The sequence below is a fragment of the Lepisosteus oculatus genome, chromosome 19, assembly GCF_040954835.1.
Source record: "Lepisosteus oculatus isolate fLepOcu1 chromosome 19, fLepOcu1.hap2, whole genome shotgun sequence".
In the NCBI taxonomy this organism is placed as follows: Eukaryota; Metazoa; Chordata; class Actinopteri; order Semionotiformes; family Lepisosteidae; genus Lepisosteus; species Lepisosteus oculatus.
This window is the reverse complement of record NC_090714.1, coordinates 6,188,856-6,211,757: the sequence shown is the minus strand read 5'-3', so window position 1 is coordinate 6,211,757 and position 22,902 is coordinate 6,188,856. Positions and strand designations below refer to the sequence as shown.

General features: G+C 44.3%; 2 protein-coding genes across 2 annotated transcripts; one reads left to right on the top strand and one right to left on the bottom strand.

Annotated features, from left to right (window-relative positions):
* Positions 1–997: 997 nt before the first annotated feature.
* jmjd8 (jumonji domain containing 8) lies at positions 998–6,127 on the top strand. Its single transcript, XM_069180960.1, has 9 exons — positions 998–1,407; positions 1,658–1,750; positions 1,876–1,924; positions 2,305–2,401; positions 2,903–2,971; positions 3,358–3,477; positions 4,433–4,500; positions 4,722–4,856; positions 5,559–6,127. Exons 1-9 carry the CDS (start codon positions 1,298–1,300, stop codon positions 5,637–5,639), a joined length of 822 nt encoding a protein of 273 aa, XP_069037061.1. The 5' UTR covers positions 998–1,297; the 3' UTR covers positions 5,640–6,127.
* A 5,851-nt stretch (positions 6,128–11,978) lies between these two features.
* On the bottom strand, positions 11,979–20,420 carry stub1 (STIP1 homology and U-Box containing protein 1). The gene is made up of 8 exons (XM_069180708.1): positions 20,314–20,420; positions 16,685–16,930; positions 15,863–16,061; positions 15,431–15,596; positions 14,419–14,506; positions 13,536–13,592; positions 13,019–13,135; positions 11,979–12,577 (listed from the first exon to the last, which is right to left on the bottom strand). The coding sequence occupies exons 2-8, from the start codon at positions 16,796–16,798 to the stop codon at positions 12,452–12,454; spliced, it is 867 nt and encodes a 288-aa protein (XP_069036809.1). The 5' UTR covers positions 16,799–16,930; positions 20,314–20,420; the 3' UTR covers positions 11,979–12,451.
* Between the last annotated feature and the right edge of the window lie 2,482 nt (positions 20,421–22,902).

The following is a 22,902-nucleotide window of genomic DNA, read 5'->3' as shown; positions in this document are numbered from 1 at the left end:
TGCGTACCGCTCGACACGATTCCACACAGAAGTTCAGTATTTAAGAATAAAGTTTTAAAAATCAGAAGCGACGCATGTGAATAGAATGTGAACTGGTGTAGCCTGGAAAACAGAACAGTGACGAGGATGGGATGACTGGTTTTGCAATCAATGGGGAAACACGTCGCTCCTTATGATTAGTATTAGAGAAGGTGTCATGTAATATACTGGGTTACCGCACATTCTCTTACCTCCCTATTTGCTGGAGATAACATTGTTTAAATACAATTGGCCGCTTTCGTTCGTAGTACACATTCCTATAGAGTGATATAGAATTACATTTTAGCTGTGTCCACACACGTATTAGCGCCCGCTGTATCGTAGTACGTAGGCTGCGTATTCGACACGTATTAAAATAGAGAATATGAAAACCCGTCCCGATTTTTCAGTGCACACAACAAAGATCCAGGGTCATATGGCGTACCACCGGCGTACCATAGTTTGAGCACCACTGTCCTATATATTGCAACGTGGGCCATGTACGAGAGGGAATGGAAATGCTCTGCTATTCATCAGAATAGCGTCGTTTCGCTATCTGTAAAAACTGCTCTCAACAACCAGTGAGAAAAAAGCCCCTGCAACATCCAGTGAAGGGGGGGCATTATTTCGGGTTGGGAACCTGAGACCTCACACGTACACTCACATAACATGTACACGTCATTGCCCCCTGAGTCCGAGAAGTTCACACCATCCCAGTTATCCCAGACACATTTCCATCTATCCCAACACGCTCTTCTGGGGCTGCCTTCACCAGTCCCACTGCTTGTCTGCCCGGTGCCCCGTCCCTGCCTGCTGAGGGCGCTACAACAGGACTTATACATCAGTTTGTAAACAGGTGTTCATACTCGTATGCCAACATTGCGAATAGACCTTTAATGTGGAGTGTACGGTGAAGGTTTGCGCTAGGCTTAGAATAAAGACAGGTTAACACAGTTCAAGGCTACGTGATTTAACATCCCGGCTTCGATTGATATCAGCTTCTTACAAATATATGTTTCTGGTCTTATAGCTGTATTCTGCCTCGGAAGAATCTTAATTTGCTTTTTGATAACCGCTCTCTGCTGGCCAATGAGATCCACGCGTCCTGGCAGGAAATGTACCACAAGCAGGAAGGAGGGAGAGGCTAGAGCGACAAGCTCCTACTGTTAATCGGGGTTGCCTGGGCCATGTGTTTCACTGCATAAAGAACGGGTCTGCACAGTGAAGAAAAAGCAACAAAACTTCACGTACACTTCGTTTCCGCCTCTGTAATCTGCTGATGGCGTCGTACTGCGCGCTGCTGAAGCTGTCTGTCCTGCTGGCGTCGGTACCGGCGACCTGGCAGAGAGGGGACACGGAGGACGCGCCGGCATCCCGCGATGGGGGCTGGTAAGTCCCACACTCCCCCCGGTTATAACAGTTTGGGGCATTAAGTTCTGCCTGAAAGAAGGAGACGGCATTTTCACCGACGTCTGCGATTGCATGCAACGCGTGAAAAGAAAAGAGAAGACACGTCTGTGGCGCTATCCTGCGTAGCGGTTGTCCTACATACTGCATAAAAACACTTCTGCCTTCACTTGTTTCTGCACTTTTCTGAAAAAAAAAAAAACCGGATTCGCTTCCCTTCTGTTCCACACAGGTTGTCCGACACCGATTCCAGCCTGGATGACGAGGGACCCTGCAACATCGACATCTGGGACCGCTCACTGACCTACGCGGATTTCATTGAAAAGTCAGTGCGATGGCCAGCGGCCGCTTGCGGTTCAATAACTGACACTCTCCTCTCTCTCAGGTGTTTATCCGTGATCGCTTTTGATGTCTAAGCGGTAGTTGGCCTTTTTTGTTTCCCACCCGCAGATATGCTTATTCCAGACCGGTAATACTGAGAGGCCTGTCCGATAACACAGTGAGTACACGATTACTTACAGTATATCTAGCAGACGCCACCTACTGTACATTGTGCCCTTTTCATAAACACTGCACAGCAATAAAGGCGGCGCCATGGTGCCGATGTACACGTATTATATAGACATATACAGACATATCAACCTGAGCCAACTCGCTTAAACGAGGAAGATGTGTCGAAAGTCACTTGGTCTTATGAAAATATTTTAAAAAAAAGCAGACGGTCATTCAGAATCCGGTCGTCTTTGTCAAATGAGTCGGGGTGCTCTCACGAGAAGGGTCTGTCCGATGGCGACCGGTGCTCGGGAGGAGGGCAGTCGTGAATGAATACCTGTAGGAAGGCAGCCCCTCTCAGCGGCGCCGTTGCTCCTCGTCCCGCAGAAGTTCCAGTTCCTGTGCTCCAAGAGCAGCCTGCTGCAGCAGTACGGGCACAGGCTGGTGCGCCTCAGCACGGCCAACACCTACTCCTACAGGAAAGGTCAGTGGCGCTCGGGCCCGCCAGCCGCCGTGGCTCATAACTATTCAGTTCAGTAATTGCAATACTGGGAACCAGGCTCTCGTTATATACTTACCTGTGCTTTTAATGAAACCTATGTTTTCAGTATTCACCTGTTTAAGACCTGTATAAAAATCCTATATACGTCAAAGAAAAATTAGGTTATCAAATTGAATACTAAGATTTGAACAAAAACCATAGGCTTGAGACCCCTGGCCTGTATTTAATTTTCACCTGCCAGCTGCTTGCTAGTTTCCAGCCTTCCCTGTAGCTCCAAATTTATTTTCCCCATCTCTCAGGTTTGCTTGTTGCCACATACTCTGTAACTTACCTCTGCCTAGACCTGCATCATCGTCCTTGCCCTGTACAGTACGAATTCCTATTGCTAAAAAAACGCAGATGGAAGGTGTCGCGACGAAGCCGTGAGCCCGACGAGTCGATCCGTTTGCAACAAATGACATCTTCACCCCCTCTTCCCTGCAGTGGACGTCTCGTTCCGGGAGTTCCTGACACACTTCCTCCGGCCACAGTCTCTGGACACTCTGGGAAGCGGTCGGTGTCCTTTTTCCTTATCCACACCCCTCCCATGCGTCCCGAGTCAGTTCGGGAGGAAATCGCAGGGCCCAATCTGAGTCACCTGTTCCGTTCAAGAGTTGTAGAGATCACTTATAAAAATATGTAGTCTTTATAACAACATAAATGAAAATCTCTGTTAGTCCCTTGAGAACGGTGCAGTACGTCATTGAGTTGCCCAGGTGTTACAAGAATGTCGGTTGAGACGGGCCTGGATTTTCGTCATTTACAAAGAATGCAAGCTAAGACGCTCCAAGAAATTCCACGAGTGTATCGCACCCGGGCTGATGCTCTAGCTGTAGATTCTGCTGCAGTTCCTGTTCACGCAGAGGCAGTCTGACGCTATCCTTCATTTATCCCGACAGACACGCTGTACTTCTTTGGTGACAACAACTTCACGGAGTGGCAGAGTCTGTTTGCGCACTACCGACCTCCCCCCTATGTTCTCCCTCACACCAGCGGGGCCTACAGCTTCGGGATAGCAGGTGAGTGGAGCCGGCCACAGCAACTACAATTAACAAGAACTACAATTCCCATTAGCCCGCTGGGCAACTTCCTGCTGGCGTCTTCCTGATGAGTCCCAGGCTCATGAGACTGTATCAGATGAGCGTCGGTACCTTTTCGAATCTTTGTATACCCCCTTTCCCTCACAAAGCCCGGCATGGAGACCATGTTTGTGGTTTTCAAGCTTTAAAGATGACGAGTGCCACATGCTTATCACTTAACGGCCAGCAGCCATATCACTCTGCAACTCACAACTGGCAGTCCACTGAAGCTCAGCAGGTGTGAGCCTGGTCAGTACCTGGATGGAAGACCTCCTGGGGAAAAACTAAGGTTGCTGCTGGAAGAGGTGTTAGTGGGGCCAGCAGGGGGCACTCACCCTGCTGGCCATGTGGGTCCTAATGCCCCAGTATAGTAACATGTATACATTTAGTGAGACGTAAAACCGAGGTCCTGACTCATTAAAAATCCCAGGGCGTTTCTCGAAAAGGGTAGGGGTGTAACCCTGGTGTCCTGGCCAAATCTCCCATTGGCCCTTATCAACCATGGCCTCCTAATAATCCCCATCTATGAATTGGCTTCATCACTCTGCTCTCCTCCCCACTGAGAGCTGATATGTGGTGAGCGTTCTGGCGCACTATGGCTGCCGTCCCATCATCCAGGTGGGGCTGCACACTGATGGTGGTGGAGGGGAGTCCCCATTACCTGTAAAGCACTCTGAGTGGAGTGTCCAGAAAGCGCTATATAAGTGTAAGCCATTATTATTATGATTGTCCTTGGATTATGTTATGTCATCTGATTTGCTTCCTTTCATGAAGGTTTTGTGCAATCTGTCACCAGCCCACTGTGCTGCCTGTGCTGTGACAATCGTGGTTTAGCTCCTGAAGGAGATGGCCGGCTCTGTGCTAAAGCTTATTTCCCTGTTCCCTGCCTTCTCAGGTCCTGGGACAGGAGTCCCCTTCCACTGGCACGGCCCTGGGTACTCCGAAGTCATCTATGGGAGGAAGGTACTTAGTCCAAAAAACCAAACAAACACTGTTGCGGAAGCAACAGCAAATCTCGAAAAAGTGATCCAGACATGTCAGAAGGAAAACTGGAAAATTAAACCTGATTGAGTCTTACACATCCTGGAGTAAGCAGTTATGGAAAAGGCATTTTTGCTTTTTAACACGTTTTAAAGAGCATTTTCTAGATCCACCACCTGATTCCTTGTATGCGTTCTCTACAGCGGTGGTTCCTGTACCCACCAGAGAAACAGCCCCATTTCCACCCCAATCGGACCACACTGTCCTGGGTAATGGAGTCATATCCAGAGCTGCCCCCAGATGAGAAGCCTGTGGAGTGTACCATCCGTCCAGGGGAGGTCAGTAAGCACTGCAAAATCTCACCTGTGGAACATACCATCCACCCAAGGGAGGTCAGTAAGGACTGAATTGCAAACACTAGAGCCAGCAGCCACTGTTGGTCTGTGCTCATGGAACCCCTAGGGAGTTTTTTCACATCAGTGAATCAAGTTTGAAGTTCTACAAAGTGTACATGTATACTAACTCTTCTGATTAGACTGCAGAGTAGAGGACTAGATTGTAGGATTTTGGATACAAGAAATCTATAGCCTTCACTGCTATGACTCGATCTTAATATTTATTTTTCCTATTTATTACCACCTGGAGCTTCTTGTTTTCAAGTACGGCTGCAGGATTCAAATTAGGGAAACTAAATTCAAAAAGCAGTCCTTCACCAAAATAGCCTGGCTGGTTTTATCCATGTTGTAAGTACCTTGAAGTAATCAACGAGGACTGTGAACTTATTTCAGTTAAATCAAAAGTTTAAAGCAAGTGTTCGAATTGGAATGAAAATCAGTGGAATTTGGAGTCCCTGACTTAGATACAGGGGCTGCACAATACAGGCTTTTTTTCCACGGAAGTACAAAAGCAAAGAAAGTAGGTTAATTCCAATTAGAGTTAAAAATCAAAAGTATTTGAAGCTGGCCTTGATGGACATAAGTCAAAGTACAACTACAGTGCAAGCTGTGTTCCTCTGACCTTTGACTCTTGACCTTTGGCAGGTGCTATACTTCCCTGACCGCTGGTGGCATGCCACCCTCAATCTGGACACCGGCGTCTTCATCTCCACATTCCTGGGATGAGTGCCTGGGATATCACAGTTCCTCCAAGGGAAGGCCAAGTCTCCTCTTCCTCTTGGGTTCTGGGAAAAAGACTTATTTATGGTGTCAGGGAGCAGATTTCCTGACCTGCGGTGGACACTTGAAATTGCAGCGAAGAACTGGACTCTCACTCATGATCTGTTACCAATTACATGATTTCCTTTGGCCGTTCCTTTCAAACAGTGTTATAATACTTACAGTCCAGGGTAAGACTCCTTTTACTGAATTCACGCTCATCGGCTTAATAGTTAAATGGAGCCCCCTTTTTGTTTTAATTGGAGCTCGAAGCCCTAAATGTCTATTACAATGTCCAATTCCAATTTCGGGATCTGCCTGTGAATTTTTACATGACTTCAAACTTCGAAAATGCAAGTCTGTACAAGTGCTGTAGCACGTAGCAAATCAGAGCTCTCGACACAATGTTCTGTTCCTTAAAGCAGGAGATTTAAAAATAAAACAAAATGATGAAACCCTTTGTTGTTTTTAAATATATTGTATAGTATATTAAATATTGTTTAAATACATACATATCGACAATATATTTAATATAAACTGATTGAAAAAAGAGACGCCACACCTCCTCCTCCACACTCTGGCCCTCCCGTCTGTGTGGAACAGGCTGAAGAGTGACTCATCAGTGAAGAGGACCTGATGCCACTGCTGACGAGTCCATCACAGCCCCTGTCTGGCCCAAGCCAGTCGGGTGTGACTTCTAGGAGGTGTGAGCAGAGGGCCTCTGACAGGTCGCCTTGCTCTAAGGCCAGCAGCATGGAGCCTCACTGTCCTGTCACTGATGTGGGCATTGTGTCTGCTGGCAGTTTCAGAAGCAGCACGGGTGGCAGATCCGAAACGATCTCTCAGATGGACCAGTCTGATGTGTCGGTCCTGCTCTGGTGTGGTCACTCGAGGGCGACCGGATCTTGGACGGTCATCTGTCCGTCCGGTCCGCTGAAACCTTCTCTGCAGTCAGGACACAGTGGAGCGGCTCACTCCATAGTGTCTGGCAAAGCTGACACATGACATGCCTGCCTGCAGCATACCAGTGGCCCTCTCCCTTGCTTCTGGTGACATTCGAGGCATTATGGAATGCACAGAAAACTGACTAAGTGTGGCCTTTTTCTTGCAGTGATCTAAGCTCTGAATAAGGCCTTTTTAAAGGTGACCTGATCAGGCATTGTTCCACCTGGACCTCGTTGGGTTAAAGTGCACCTAACGAGCTGTCGTGTGATTGGCAAGCTGCAATGCCTCACATTTCTTAACCGTGAAGGCTAAGCATGAGGATGTGTGAAGACTTCTTCAGCTCATACCTGAAGAAGGCTCCACGGCCGAAACATTGTTTCCTTTCTTTTCAGCATAGAATAAACCCGTTACCTGTTCCTTTGCAGTCTCACGCATGCCGACGCAGCTCCCTGCTTGAACTATTAAATGTGTGCTTACTTCCTCTCACTTCTACACATTATTGAATGAAGGAATATTTTATATGTATATTTCAGAAATCCTATCCCATAATTCACAACTGAAAGGTTTAGATCAGGCAGTGTGGAGAAATCTCTCAGTGCATGACCTCTCTGGGTGCGACCGATGATTAAGAAGACTATGACAACCAACCAACTACAAAGCAATACTCTGTCGGGTGAAGAACAAGACATTGATACTCGGCCATCACTCGGTATCAAAGCGATTTTTAATTTGGCAAACCCAGCAGACTGAAGTCCTCAATCGGCTACCTCACTTGTTTGCAATGTCTACAGCCCATCTCATTAAGACTTTATCAATGTCTGGTCAGGTAGCCAGCTGGCCAATTAGTACAGGCTTAAGAAACAATTCACTTGCTTCCAAGTCTGTTTGAGTATATTCACACTTACAGTAAATAAGAAAAAAAAAACCTACTGGAACACCTTCACATCGAGAAAAAGCGACGACTGAAAAAGCAGTCCTCACGATCAATCAAATTTAAGACAGATGTCGACAGTCAGTACTTCACGTACAGCCTCCGATTCCAAAACAGGAGACCCAAATTACAATTCTAACAAATTACTTTTTATCCCGATCTTTCAATGTAGTACAGGACCCACAATATAGAACATACTGCTCTTCCTTACTTTCGACTTAATAAAGAAATGGTACTGAAACCATTAAGATTCCATAGTCCTCAAAGCCTGAATACCTTAATTTAAACTAGAATTCTGAATCAGAGTGATCCTTTCATCCCCAAACAAATACTGTATGTAACAATGGTCAATCTCAAAGTCTGAGTTGTGATTTGCAGCACTGATAATTTCTTTCCCTGTCTCAGGGTGCATTCACTAAACATGTCTAGACCGCTGTTTACCCTGGCCGCCACAAACCACTCTAAAATCTTTTAAATTACAGGGTTTGTTGAGAAGAGAATTGTAAATTAGCAAAATAGGATAAAACAAAATAAATAAACTGTTTTCTCCTTTTCAGTTTAAGAATGGAGCATTTAAAAACAATTCCGCAGATTATATGAATTCTTTGAGCACTAAATAAGAACTAAAGATTGATCAAAGAGTGACCACAGAACAGACCACAGGCGAGACTCAATAACATATACTCTTCAAAGACTGCTGTAATCAAGGCAATTTCACACACAAATGACACTCAGTGAAGGAAATGTTTGATGGAAGTTTGGGAATTAGATTATGAATTTGTTAAGACTGGGGAAAAAAAACAAGTTTTGTGATATGGCACTCAAAATTGTGAAGGAAGTTAAATTTAAATCTGCTACAGCAATGCATGTGGTACATACCGCTTAAATACCATTGCCTGAAGGAGATAGTGGGTGTATTAATCAAGCAAAGACTATATTCCTAGGATCCATCAAGAATTATTTCAATGAGGTGCAGTTACTATTAAGCAAGCACCAAAGTGGATCTCCCCTAATTCCTAACCTTCTTACATGCTTCATGATTATTACATGATAATCTTCGGGATTACAGCATGATTAATACATATTTCGTTTTTACATGAATGGTTGTAATGTCTCAAAGACTGACTGGAGAAAGACTGGGCAAATTCAAATATTATTCAGACATTAAAATTACACAATATTTACAGTTATTGCCAGAAATCTATAGCTGACTTAAAAGCAGTCTTCACTGCCTTGTAGTAGTAGTATCCATGAATACGCATCATCAGAAAGCCCATGTGAATCAAAGCAGGAGAAAATAAAGCCATCTTTTCAAGCAATTTATTTACAAAGCAAGAGAATTCAAATGGTTAAAACTAAAACAACAAAAACAAACCAGTTAAATAGCCATTTCTGATTCACAAAGCTGCATTGAATTGCATTCAAATCTGTATAGCAGAAATTTCCAAAAATAACACATGGGCTGTTTTTTTATTTGGTTGTAAGCGAAAAATAAATCTATCCTATCTTGAAATCCCCTCTCTCCGTTATGCTTTTTATATCCCCTGAAACGGAATCTTTTTAATTAGTTGCAACAGGCTCTTTTTCTTTCACAGCTCATTTTAAGATTCCCAGATGTCAGCACTAATCAGAGCCTTAAAGCAATGCTATTTCAAAGCTGAGACCTTGCTTAAGTAATTCCTCTTATGCATTTCCAATTGTGTAAAAGCAAGTCTAGGAAAAAATGTTTCCATATCAATCCTGGAGTCACTCGCTTCAGCTGTGATGTATAGGGGAATCCTAGTTACAATCTCAAACCTACTGCCGATTTCACGGGGGATACATTCGTGTGAATTCAATTACTGTGGTTAAGCAGAGCTGAGTATAGCTCTCAGCACAACACAAACAGCCACCACGTTTACTGAAAACCGTACCCTACTAGCGTTACTACTCAATGCACTTGCGTGAAATGGATTTTCAACCGAGTGGAAGGCAGCCTGAATGAAGCAATCATCCAAGCATGGTAGGACAGTGGCCAAAACCTTGGGCTGCTGCTGTCACTAGATGGAAATACGAAATCTTAAAACTGGCCAACCCAAACCAACACTGCAAGAGAGGAAACTTCCAACAAGGACTGGGACTTGGAGATCCAGTTTTATAGGGAGGGAATGACATCCTTTGAGGTACACCAATGTCCCTGCGGAGGAGAACACTCTTAAAATATTGCCACCTGTGTACGTCAGCACATGCACGAGGTACATAATTGCAGACGACTTTGTTTTGTTTCAGGTTTAGGGTGTCGGAGCTCAGTTCGCATTTTCAACAACTGTATTTGAAACCTTACCGACGTCACGCCACGCAGGGAGAGCAGCTGCACAAATTAAGCCACTGAAGTACAAAATGGACGACACTATTACAGCCCGACGAACGCCGAAACAATCTGCCAAGACGCTACAGGGCAAGGGGAACCAGAAATCCAGGCGCTTCAATGTTGACTTCGAAATGACACAGGTACAGCAACTTTTCCTACATTTCAAGCTTCTTGACATCAAGAAAAAAAAAAAAAACACCACATTCCCATTTCTTTTTTTTCTGGGCAGCTCCCGTTCATTATCCAAAGTAACAGATGAGTTAAAAAGATTATTCATTGGGAGAATATCGGCATCAGAACTGCAGTGAGCTGCTTACTAGGCATCGGAACAAGGCACACCACACACCGAGTTTGTGATGAAGTGACAACATTGCCATTATGAAATCATCATGAGATGCATTTTTCTGGAATTAAAATTGTCCCGTTTTCTACTTGCTGTTGCCTGTCCTATGATCGGATCAGCTAACAGGGCATGCCTATGCCTGACTCATTTAGGCAGTGCATACAGTATATTTCATACATTGACAATGACACAGGAGGTAAAGAAGCTTTTTTTGTAAGAAAAAGACTGCCTTCTAGGCAGTCGTTTGTCATCTGTCGAAACACTGCCTCCACACTTTTCCTTGCATAATGCAACACTATAAATCTTCGCGCTTTATCACGCTTTTACAGACAAGACTGAGAAAGGGGCTCTCACCACTATCACGTCCCTTACTGCCATGAAAAAACTACATTTGCTGACATTTGCTTGGAAAAGGAGTGTTACGTACAGTACACTGGGACGTCACAGGGAGGATCCCAGAAGGTCAAACACTGTCCCCCAAAAGTGACTCGAGTCGTGCTCTCCAAACTGTGATAGAAACTGGAGAAATGAATTAGGCCTTAGAAGTTTATTAAACAATATAACAGGATATAATTAAAGATATACTCCAACATTTACTATTAATCCATTTGAAATATTTAATAGATCTACTAAACATGCTTATAGTTCAATTCCAATTCAGCACTGAAAATGCTGGCATTTCAATAAATAACATCCTTTTAGAAGCAAACATCTTCCTTTGTTCTCTGAAACAGGGTAGTTCTGGGTCTCCTGGCAGTGAAAATACACTAAACGAACTACAGGTGTCCACATAAAGCGCAATGTAGGCCAGAATCCTGTGGATATTTTCTGAAGGAGATATTAGACTGCGTTCAACAGCGATACCAGCATCAAAGTATTTCCTTCAATAGACGGGTTTCCTTCCAAATCCTGCAGGTGTGCATCTGAAGATTAAGCTTCCTGCAAAATACGAAAATGTCTTCACACGGGTCTCACAAAGCCGTCTAGAATTGAGCCGGGAACGCGTTCCAAACCTGTGGTGCAGAATCTGGGACCACACAAACAGGGTCAAGAAAAGAGCCAAAGATAGCGATTCCAAATCGGTACTCTGCTCTCCGCAGGAAGAGCGTGTCGGGACCACCGGCATGCGTCTCAGTGCACCAAATCTTATCCGTTCTCCCACGTGCCAAACAGCGTACAAGCAAAATATTTTTTTAGAAGCACATTTCCACGGAGCCAGGCAGCTATACAAACCTTTTCACTCCTGCTCCTCTGCTCGGAACATACATAACTCAAGTATGTAGAATTCAATGGGTGAACGGACATCTCCTACTAATGGCCTGGGTTCCTCTTTTAATTTCAGTCACTGTGCGTTTGTTAAACAAGAGTCTCCTGCATACCCATCTGGTAATCAAGGGAACAGTCCAACCCCCCCCAAAAAAAGAGAAATTATGCCTGTGCACTGCAGAGGGAAAACGAGACTCTATATGGCGCTAGACTTGCATTTAGAGAGCCTGCTCGTAAAGGAATATACGACTTGAATTCCTCAGCCTTGGTTGTGTGGTGCTCTGCCAACAGGCCAGTGAAAATCAACTCGCAGTCAAAACCTGTTAACATGCCCCTAAATTTCCAACCAGAAAACTACAGGAGTGTTCAACTTCGCTTGTAATGGGATTCCAGTCATTCATTTCCGCCAGCAACAGACCTACCAGCTCCCTGGGCTGCGAAATCCAGCATTTGAAACTCTACTCCACAATATATATTTATATTTATATACTTTATTCATATTTATAGACTTATATGTTTCTAGGTTCATCTTCCCATTCCTGGACGTTTAAAAGAGGGGTATATATGCTTGTACTCAGGTGGCAAGGAAAAGACAGAATTCCACAATCTCCTAAATAAAAAAAAACAAACTTAAAAACAAACAGGTCCCGAGGACACAGATGGTGAAACGGTTAGTGTGCATATACAGGCGAGTACTAGGGAGACCTAGGACTGAAGAGTTTAGAACGAGTGACTTGGTTTTCATTGCATTTTGCTTTGCAAGGGGATCTTGTTGCCCTGGCAGGCATACAGAAGAATGGCAGAGTTACATGAAGTATACAGCCGGCCCGCGCTCTGTTAAGGCAGTCTCTTGCGTGGCTGGCTGTGATAAAGTGCAAATCCAGGAGGGCATATTGGTTTGTTTCGTTTCTCTTTCGTTGTTTCTCCTCCCCGCCGCGCCAGCTTCAGTAATCCTCCACCCAACCGTTCTCCGCGATAAAGGCGTCGATGACCTCCTTCATGGCCAGGTTGGGGATGAGCTGATCTTGGGTCAGAGGGCTTCGGGTCACGGGGTCAAAGTGTCCGACTCTCTGCAACACCAAAGATACCCAAAGTGCTGCACAGGTTAAACACTAGAGGGGCCCTGCTTTACAACTTGCCCCATCAGAATCACATCCCGATTGGTTATTTAGCGCAACCCAGTGAATAGTCAGCTTTAAAAAAAAACCAAACCCCCTACAATTCCTCTCAACAAGGTTTCATGCAACACTAAGAGCCTAAGTAACCATAAAACTAACCAGCGGGACCAAATGGGTAAACATGAACCAGGCAATTGTGTTACAGCCCAATTTAATTATTCAAAGTAAAAAAACACATCCCAGTCAACATACCACAAGCTGTGATCTAGAACCGACAGAATCTACTATGTGAAAGGAACCTCATACTTTGAACAACTGGGAAATTCCAGAGAAGAAGAAATAATTAAAACCTGTATTTTATTGCATATAGGGCACAGAAAGTGTCATCTTTACCTGTAGATGCTCCTCTATGTCTTTGCGGTCGTAAGTGATCCCACTAGGGGTGATGCAGGGCTCCCTCATCAGCTCAAAGCTGATCTTTCCACAAAGGTAGTCGGGAATTTCACGTTTCTGCATGAAGCGAGACGCAGATTACACGGGCTCAATGCAAGCAGTTCTAAAAGCTCACGGTGAAATAAGGTCAGAACTTCACAAAAAGCAGGGGTGGCTGATGAACTCTGCCAGTCAATAAGTGCAGCAGCAGCTCTCGAGAAGAGTTGGAAAGGTTTGATACAAATACAGGTCAGCCAGTTTTACATAGGTTCAGTTTTTGGAACTTATTGACTTGTGTTTTTTTCGTATTCCAGAAAAAAATGGAATCGATTAGTTATACTGTCTACTTAGCCTGAAACGTGGGAAGTTTTAGTACAAGTGACAATGATTCCATGCGGGGAAGCTTAAATACCTGTATTGCACCATTACTGGAAACAGAGGCTGCATTATAATTGGGTAGTGTGATGTAGAAACTCACCTTTCTTTTTTCATCAACCTGAGAAAACAGCTCATCCATGTCGGACAAGTATTTATCCTATTGAAGACAGACAGAGAACTACCATCAAGGGACTAGAAGCACAGTAAAACACATCAGCACATCAGGAGAAATGGCCCGTCAGAGACAGCCAAACCTCAGCAGGGCCATCAAAAACATACCCTCAATTCCTAAAGTGCCAACATCACAAACGTTTGTAATGTTTTTTTCCCCTCTGACATCCAACAATGATGACAAGACTCATGCGGTCTCCCATACATCACATACTCGCAGTCTGAACTCTACAATTCGCTCAGCCAGAACATCCTGCTACCCCTGGCTAGAACAAATGAGTGTTAAAAATATGTAGAAGATAATTTACCAAAATACCCATCACACTTTTATATATTTAACAACTGCATTCCCAATTCTACAGAAACATAACCCTTATGGTGAGCTTTCTAGGAATTGTTTATTTAAAAAGAAAGCAATGAGGGAAGGTTAATGGATTTCAAAACCTATTTTTTTTATTTCTAAAACCTTTCTTAACCAAAGGTGTTTTTTAAATGCCTTTGGAAATTTAAAAATAGTAATCTTTACAGATTAAATATTAGGTTTATTATTACCTAATACCTCATTTACCAAGTGAAATAATAAAACAGCACATTCCCTTCATCATTCACATGTGAAACAGCTGATGTTCCTGAGAGGTTTTTTTATGCTTTTAAAATTCCTATTAGACTGGGCACTTGGTTTTATTTTGACCATGTTTGACTGATCCTTGTCAAAACCCGAGGGTCCAGACTCAGAAATGAATGTCTCTCCTGCAGGCACTGTGTCCAGAGAAAGAGACCAGCCCTGTGCTGCAGGGTATAGCCCTACTCACATGCTTCGCCTGGATCTTTGCTAATTCATTCCGGCTTCTGTTATCCTCCGAGTTCTCCTCCTGCTTCTCCCTGTACTCTTGCAGCTCCCTGTGGACATCGATTCACGACTTTAGAACTGGCGCAGCCTTCTTTTCTACCTTCGATCTTGCCCAAACGCACGAAACCGTTCTAATATGCAGAATCAGACTCATATAATACAACAGTGACCACCACTTACATTCAAAATTGAGTCTGCTTTATCAGCCACATCTTAATTTCAATTGATTTCACAACACATGTAGATGATAAAAGCACTTGAATTGATAAAAAAGGACAGTTTTAACCATGTCATCATATAGCATCATCCAGGTGGGTGCTGCACATTGGTGGTGGTGGAGGGGAGTCCCCATTACCTGTAAAGCACTTTGAGTGGAGTGTCCAGAAAAGCGCTATATAAGTGTAAGCAATTATTATTAATTATTATTATTATTATAAGCAAGGTTAGGCCTGGTTAATACTGGGTGAGAAATCTGCAAGGATAACTGCTGCAAGTGTTGCTGGTAAAAATTTTCTCTCTGGACCAGCATTTGCAAAGCAACACCCAAAAACTGTGCTGTAGGCAGTCTTTCATTTGCAACATTAAACCAAAGGCCTGTTTAAGTTTTAAGGTTTAAGGACAAAGGCATTTTAGTCATTAAAGCATGTTGGCTAAATCCTACTGAGAGCCTCTATAATCTGCGTGCCCTAGAGCTCCCCCTAAATTCAGTTTGTGACACAGATTCTCACTCCTCCACCTGATCTACTGCGCAGTGGGGCTACTGGTACAGAACGGCTACCAGCATATCACCTGGGGTGGAACTGCACTTCAGTCGTGGATGGAGTTAGGTTACGCCCTTGCATACAGTTCTTTGTGGATGAAACGTTGTATATAGAAACACCTGGAACTGTCTGAACTAGGAATCGGCAATCGGGAGAGAATTAAGAAGCTGCAGCAGCTTTCATGGTTGCAAAGTGCAAACTGCGCCCGTGTACCTTTCTTTCTCGGCGAGGATGAGCTTGGTGAGATAGGCGTGGAGCTCGTTCTCCTGGTTGATGCGTTTCTCCTCGATGCTGTTCCAGCGCTTCTTCTTGGCTATCCTGAGAGCGCTGGGGATGTCGTCCCCAAAGTTCAGCCGCTGTTCCTTCGCCAGGTTGTAGGCTGCAACACAGAGGCGCAGCTTTCACTCCGGTTTTTGCGGAGATCAGCTTTTATTTAGGGCAACCGAGTGCAAGGAACGTGCTCACAAAACACAAGTCTGCCTCTGCGTAGCAACAGGGTTTACTTTGGTATCTTACAAAACGGGGAAAAAAAGAGCTGAACTCTTCCTAGAACGCAGTCGGACAACACGTTCAATAGCAGCCAGAACTTCTAATTCAATTTTTAAATGGGCACTCCAAGTGAAGGGAGCTGGGGGAGGGTCTGACCTCTCTGCAGGTTGCCAATGGCTTCGTCGTAGTTCTCCATCTCCAGGTGGCACTGGCCCAGGAAGAAGTGGGCCTTCACAGACTGGCTGTCCAGCTCCAGGGCGTGCTTGCAGTCCGCCAGGGCCTTGTCATGCTGCTGGAGTTTCACATAGCAAAGGGCCCGGTTGGTGTAGTACACAGCCACCGAGGGGTTCCGGTTCTGGGAGCGGAAATGAGAAAACCGAGGTTAAAAGAGGGAGGCAGCACCTTTCCAACTTAAGCTAGCAAAGACACGAGGAAAACAAAACAAAGAGCACAGCATTACCAAAGGGCACTTTCACCATGCAAAGGCTCCCTGGGTACTGCAAAATTGTTTAAAACTAGAATCACCTAGTCTCATAAGGCATTTAATTTCATATCCAAATAAGCCTTAATAATTAGAAAAGACCACTTTATTGGCCATATACAATTTCTTGCATTAGGAATTTGTCTTTGCGCAGACCCCAGCTTGCTCTCCATGAGACACACAGTCAGGGAGAGAGAAGCTGGGGGTCAGAGAGCAGGGTCGGCCATTTATACGGCGCCCCTGGAGCAGCTGGGGTTAAGGGCCTTGCTCAGGGGCCCAACGGAGTAGGATTCCTCTGCCGGCCGCGGGATTTGAACCGGCAACCCTCCAGCCACGGGCACAGATCCGTTGCCACAGTGCCACAGCTCCGCCCACAGGGACTGGCATACAAACATTCCCTTTCTGTCTCAATGGAATCTGCTCACAAGGGATAAAGAACTCTGACTGGCGGGAAGCTACGGGTACACTCGAGCGATCACAGGGCCACGGCTACTCACGATGGCTTTGCTGTAGCAGGCGGCAGCTTCCTGGTACTTGCGGCTGAGGAAGAGCCGGTTGCCCTGCTCCTTCAGCTCCTGGGCGGAGGCACTTTTCTCGGGGCTGCCCGCCATCTTCTCCGCGCACCCCGCCGCGCCCGCTCCACTCTGCTTCCCAATCCTGCTCCCCGTGTCTCCGGCTGGGCACCCCCCCTCGGGCTGCGTCAGGCTGGACACACCCCCCCCCCCCCCGCCCCCGCCCGATCCCTGCAAGGCAGAACAGAGCAGAGCATCCTGGGATTGCGCGGAAACAACACGTCCGTCACACATCTCTGTTTCCCCGACAGGACGCGGCAAAGACACTTCCCGAAAGCCTGAAAGGGGGAACCGCAGTCCCAATTTCTCAGACCTGAAATTTTACGGCTTCCAAATTAAGCACAAAAACGTGCCCTTTGTGAAAGCACCGGAAATCGCCATGTTGTCACAAACTCTCATCCGAGTTTCCACGAATTGTGACGTGAAGCGGCCCTTCCTGCTCACTAGTCACTATAATGACTAATGTAATGGGATGTATGAGCAATTAAATGCAGGTTGTGCAGCAGAAATTTCATCGCAGGAATGTTCCAACGTGCATGCAGATTTAACAAGCGAGTGGCATTTGTTGGGGAAAAAATAACAGAGAAATATTTTTATTGGACTAGAAGGAGATGTATTCACAAGCCTGCTTCTCTACAATATAAGAGGGCCGCAACACGTCACTGAAGTTTTGTTGCCTTGTTCCGAAACGCACAATATAGCGCATACCTGGAAATGTCCTCTATTTTGTGTGATGTAAATTGGAGGTTTTACAAGTTACTGTGGAGATTTTACTTTTTATTGCGGTTTCAAACGCACTCATCAATGGTTATTCTAGCCCCGAAATATAAAGATAGTGTTGCAGTTCCCCTATAAATATCCTGTTAAAAACACAAAAAGTGTGGCATCACCTATGCCCAAAAAGCTTTTCTAGCAAACGCAACAAAACTTTTCTATGTCGTGCCATTCCTGCCTGAGCACCCCAGGGTGCTTCACAAAATATCAGCAAAAGCAAAGCAAATAAAAGTCCAGGTACTGTAACTGTGAACACACTGCAAAGTAAAATATTCTCCTTCTGCATCAAAACGAAAAAAACTCAAAGATATGTGCTTCATCAATGGTAGTGCAATCCCTAGCTTTCTCCTTCAGTGCTCCTCAAGAGCACTTAAATAGATGAAGATAAAGAAATAAGGACACCATTGTCAATGCTTGGGGAAGTCATTACTTGAGACAAGGGTTGCATTGACCCCAATTATCACCAATTTTGAGCTACCTTTTGCAAATTCTTAGAATATCACTAATTAGGGTCTTCAAAACGGAAAAAAAAAAGTTTTAAGCCGCACACCTGTCAGTAGCTTAATTACAGCCAGTAAACCTGTGAAGGATGCTTCAATTGTGGCACTTAAAGGTTCTGCAGTCCTGCTAGAGAAAATGGTATTTCTAAAATGAATTTATGTTAATCTGATATACATGGAATATAGTTGTTTTGCTCCTACTTTATTGACTGAAAATAAATTACATTTTGCAAAGCTTTTAACTTCTTTTGTGATTATTCACATTTCAAAAGTTTGTTTAAATTGCACATCTCTAGAGATCAGCTGCTTTAATTGCTAATTTGCCAGAATGGAACTGTTTATCCTTCTAAACAGAACTCTATTGCTCAGTTCTGCTATGGCAGATTCAATGAAGACTCTAGAAGAGGAATTAACTATATATCTACCATCGACATGATTAAAAACAGCACAATGCATTGCTGTCATGTGAAAAAAAAACATACAACAGTTCAGGACAAACTAAAGCAATGCAACTGAAGATAAAAGCACACACTGAATTGTAATCCATAATACAGTATTAGTTCATTTCAATCAGGAAAGCCACATGAGATATAACCTAAGATGGGTCAGCATTTCAAATAATGGAAATTCTTTCATCGAGCTGCACAGCCAATGAAAGGAACACCAGCCTCTCGGGTCTCTCTTGGATACCAGCGATAATGATGTTTGCTCAATCTTGGTAATGCAATCAAAGGGGGTTACAATTCAATTATGTCCAAACCTGCAGCCAGATACTCTTACCTACATCTGGGTTTAATTAAAATATATGAAACCTTTCCCTGCATGGCTTTTACACTGTACCTCAGGGACCTGTACTTTTTACTCTCGTCTATATGAAACGTTTCGACATACTTACAAGGCTACAGCGGTAGGTTTCATAGGATGTACTAACAACGTTTCCTTCTTCAGGAAGGAAACCAGGAATAAGAGCAGAGGCTCTTAAGTATTTGATCTCATATATACAGTACATGTCAGCAGATCCTTCAAACATCAAAACTTTATCAAAGCGAAGTGAATAGGGCCGGAGGCCCTAGTCTATAATCTTGGCCTGGTCTGGTTAACAGATCGCTGGCGAACAAAAATTATGACAAGAATTAGCCTATTTTTAGAACCTCCATACTATTGGCACAGTCCATTGGGAAGCACATCCACACACAAGCCCAACGAGATGCCAGTTAAACCAGCAAGCATGATAATTATGGGGGACACGCAGACTCCACACAGAAGGCACCACTTCACCATGAGGAAAGTAGAAATTTCAGAACACTTCTAGTCGTTTTGCCTCCTAATTTAATGGCATAAAAGAGCCATACATCTATAGAGGGAAGTCACTAAAACAATCGTGTTATATTAGTTACCATCACTGGGCTTCCGGAGAAGATCCCAGGACTGACAGATAACCACATGGGTGGTTATCATAACTAAAACAAACGTTTTTTCCACGTGGGGTCGACTAAAATATACATCTGGAACTAAACAGGACTCTACATTAATTACTTCGATCATCCCTATGACAATCGATGCGGCTGAGAATTTAGGATCATGGGTTCTTTGGCGAGTTGTAGGCTTCATGTAATCAGCCTCAGGAGACCAGTTATCAATGAGATCTGCCCTGCATTCCCATAAAAACGCGTGTACCGAGAGAAAAAACGCTAAATTTCACACACTCGCTGTGGTCTGCTGACTAATCAGTCACCGACGGGTCCGGGGCGATATTCATTTTAAGCAGAAACACTTATTAACTGGGCTGCAAAACACGTCACGTCTGCTGACCATCTCGGCCATGCTTATACGTGAAGTGCCTCATCAACTAACCCCAAGATTTCTAGAATAAGGATCTGCAACATGTATTTCAGAGAGTTAAAAATAATAATTCACTCTGGGGGGTGTCTGAAATAAGGTGTAAGGTCTCGTTACTTATCATCAGTACACGTAGACGAAAATTAACGGCAATATCCCCAACAGAGGTTTTTCCTTCTATAAAGATGGAAAAGAGATGGCACCGGGACTGTGCAACGGGTCCGTCGGTATCAACACCATGACATTTTCGGTACCAAATTGCTGTTTACAACAGGTAGCTACCATATGTCTGCAAGCGTGCTTTCGCCCACTGTTGGCCACTAATACGTATATTTCATCGCTTGGTTTGATCTATTGCTTCTCCTCTAAAGCTGATGAATCGCTATCCCAAAGGGAAAGACCGGCACCCCATCCCTCCCTCCCCCGCCTTCCTGAACCTACCGGATAGCTGAAGCGCAGCCTTCCCCGCTGCCGCAGAGGTGTCCCTCGGCTGCTGTCAACAGGCAAGGTCGGGGTTCCGCGCAGCCAGTTGGCCTTGACGTCCGCTTCACCTCACGTTTTGCGGGGGGTTTTTCTTCCCAGAGAAATATGTAGACTCACACTGTGGAGAAGAAATGGGCGATCATGGGTCAGGGGTGCTATACTCGCATTGCGTTTCTCAGAAAATAACGGCATTTGGGGCTTTCACCCCACTCCCGGACTACGAGTCTCATCCGTCTCTTGTTTTGATGGCTGAGCCGCTGTCGGAAGTTCCTGCCCGAAGAGAGTTCGGGTCAAACTCGGAAGTAAAACAACGGAAGACGACCATAGAGTGCAAAGCGATTTACCGCTGTCGTTTAACCCTTTATTTTTGCGAGAAAATGGATGAAATAGAGCATAGCGGGTGTGCTTTGCCGGCTGATTGCATTCGTTAGTCTTAACGAGCGGATTTCAAACGTAAATCACCGCTCTAGGTTGATTTAAAATACAAAAACATAGACCGGGAGAACGTTTGCAAACCGAGGAAGGGATTAGTCTATAGCCAGTTTGGCAGTCACTAGTCAATTGATCCGAGGATGTCATCCAGCCATTTCTTAATTTGTAATTATAATTTATGTCTAGGCTGACAATTCAAATATGTGTTCCAATTCAATTCAATAATAAAAAAAAAGCTGACAGTAATTCTAGACATTTTGGAAGTGTGGACGGTCAACACAAGCAACAGATGTGCTGTGCTTATGGTGGACCTGTTGACTTTAAATATATACTCAATAGCGTCATGATTTAGTATAATTATAGCAGCATAGTAACTTAAAACTATAGACCAGTCAGAGTTTGTTACAATTAACGGTTTGTAATGGAACGGGGCTTGTTGAAAACATAACAACATAAGAAAGACTCATCTGGTTTGTAACCAACTCAATTGCTACTGTAGCTAGTAGTCAATTAGTTATCACTTAGTAACTAATTGATGTGAGGATCTTATCCAGCTGTTTCCTGGCAACCAGGGTATCAACATGGATAACACAGCTTATTCCATTTCCCCCACAAATCTTTATGTAAAATGCCTCCTGTTGAAAGTTTTTACTGTCTATTCTGAAGAGACATTTCTCTTAAGCCTGCAAAACATTTTGTAACTTGATGATCAAAACTGCATGTACAGTATTCTTAACAATGTTATCTTTTAATATAACATCCCTTGATTTATATTCTAAAGATTTAGTTAATTCTCTAACTTCTAAGTGGCTGCTTGTGCCACCCAATAATACTATTACACCCAGCATTATTTTAGAACCGAAAAGCTCAAACCTTGAACAAAGCTCTGAGCAAGTAAAAACCATTTAGCCAGCAGCCATATCACCCTGCAACTCACAACTGGCAACCCACTGAAGCTAAGCAGGTGTGAGCCTGGTCAGTACCTGGATGGGAGACCTCCTGGGAAAAACTAAGGTTGCTGCTGGAAGAGGTGTTAGTGGGGGTGCTCACCCTGCGGTCCATGTGGGTCCTAATGCCTCAGTATAGTGACGGGGACACTATACTGTAAACAGGTGCTGTCCTTCGGATGAGATGTAAAACTGAGGTCCTGACTCTCTGTGCTCATTAAAAATCCAAGGGCGTTTCCTGAAAAGAGTAGGGGTGTAACCCTGGCATCCTGGCCAAATTTCCCATTGGCCCTTACCAATCATAGCCTCCTAATAATCCCCCTCTATGAATTGGCTACATTACTCTGCTCTCCTCCCCACTGAGAGCTGGTGTGTGGTGAGTGTTCTGGCGCACTATGGCTGCTGTTGCATCATCCAGGTGGGGCTGCACACTGGTGGTGGTGGAGGGGAGTCCCCATTACCTGTAAAGCGCTTTGAGTGGAGTGTCCAGAAAGTGTAAGCAATTATTATTATTATTATTAACATCAAGCAAATACTGATCAAATACTTCCCTAAGGAAGAAAGTTCAGTCCTGTCCAATATCAACATAATTGTTAGGCTTCAGGAGACCCATTGACGTGGAAACTGAAACTGCTAGTCTTTGCACATTCACTCACACACGTGCATTTTCTGGGAACAAGGTGATGACAAAATTATGATACCCTGTATATACATCAGATTCAGACTTTTATTTTACAGGTATCAATGTGTACAGAAGTTTAGTATGTGATTGAATCCAAGACAGAAATAGCAATAGGCAACATGAATCTTCAAATTAACCTCTTTGCTTGTTAAATATGAGCAAATGCTAGCTAGGGTGCCAGGCTTCAGTTGTGTTCTGTAATATTCCAGCACTCAGACTGTGCTCCAGGGGGCAGTCTTGTCCTACTTCAATACACATCCACACGCCTTTCATGCAGTGTTCTGTATCCCAATGACCTTGCATTGTTTATCTCCGAGGGACTGACGTGTCTTTCTCCCTGTGGTGCTGTCTCTTGTGTAGTTTGTGGTATTCAGCAGATCATGTCACTGTCGCGCTGCGCTCGGTCTGAAGTGATGAGCTTCCTTTTTCATAATAAGCGTGAACGGACTGAAGAAAACAAAATGCATTTAAGTTAAAATCTCAAAT

What these genes read in the sequence shown, in the direction of transcription:
- jmjd8 (XM_069180960.1), top strand. Translation starts at nt 1,298, where the DNA reads ATGGCGTCGTACTGCGCGCTGCTGAAGCTGTCTGTCCTGCTGGCGTCG. An exon ending in GCATCCCGCGATGGGGGCTG is followed by an intron (nt 1,408 to 1,657) that starts GTAAGTCCCACA and finishes TGTTCCACACAG; the next exon opens with GTTGTCCGACACCGATTCCA. An exon ending in AAGTCATCTATGGGAGGAAG is followed by an intron (nt 4,501 to 4,721) that starts GTACTTAGTCCA and finishes CGTTCTCTACAG; the next exon opens with CGGTGGTTCCTGTACCCACC.
- stub1 (XM_069180708.1), bottom strand. Translation starts at nt 16,798, where the DNA reads ATGGCGGGCAGCCCCGAGAAAAGTGCCTCCGCCCAGGAGCTGAAGGAG. An exon ending in CCTGCTACAGCAAAGCCATC is followed by an intron (nt 16,062 to 16,684) that starts GTGAGTAGCCGT and finishes TTCCGCTCCCAG; the next exon opens with AACCGGAACCCCTCGGTGGC. An exon ending in ACATAGAGGAGCATCTACAG is followed by an intron (nt 12,578 to 13,018) that starts GTAAAGATGACA and finishes TTGGTGTTGCAG; the next exon opens with AGAGTCGGACACTTTGACCC.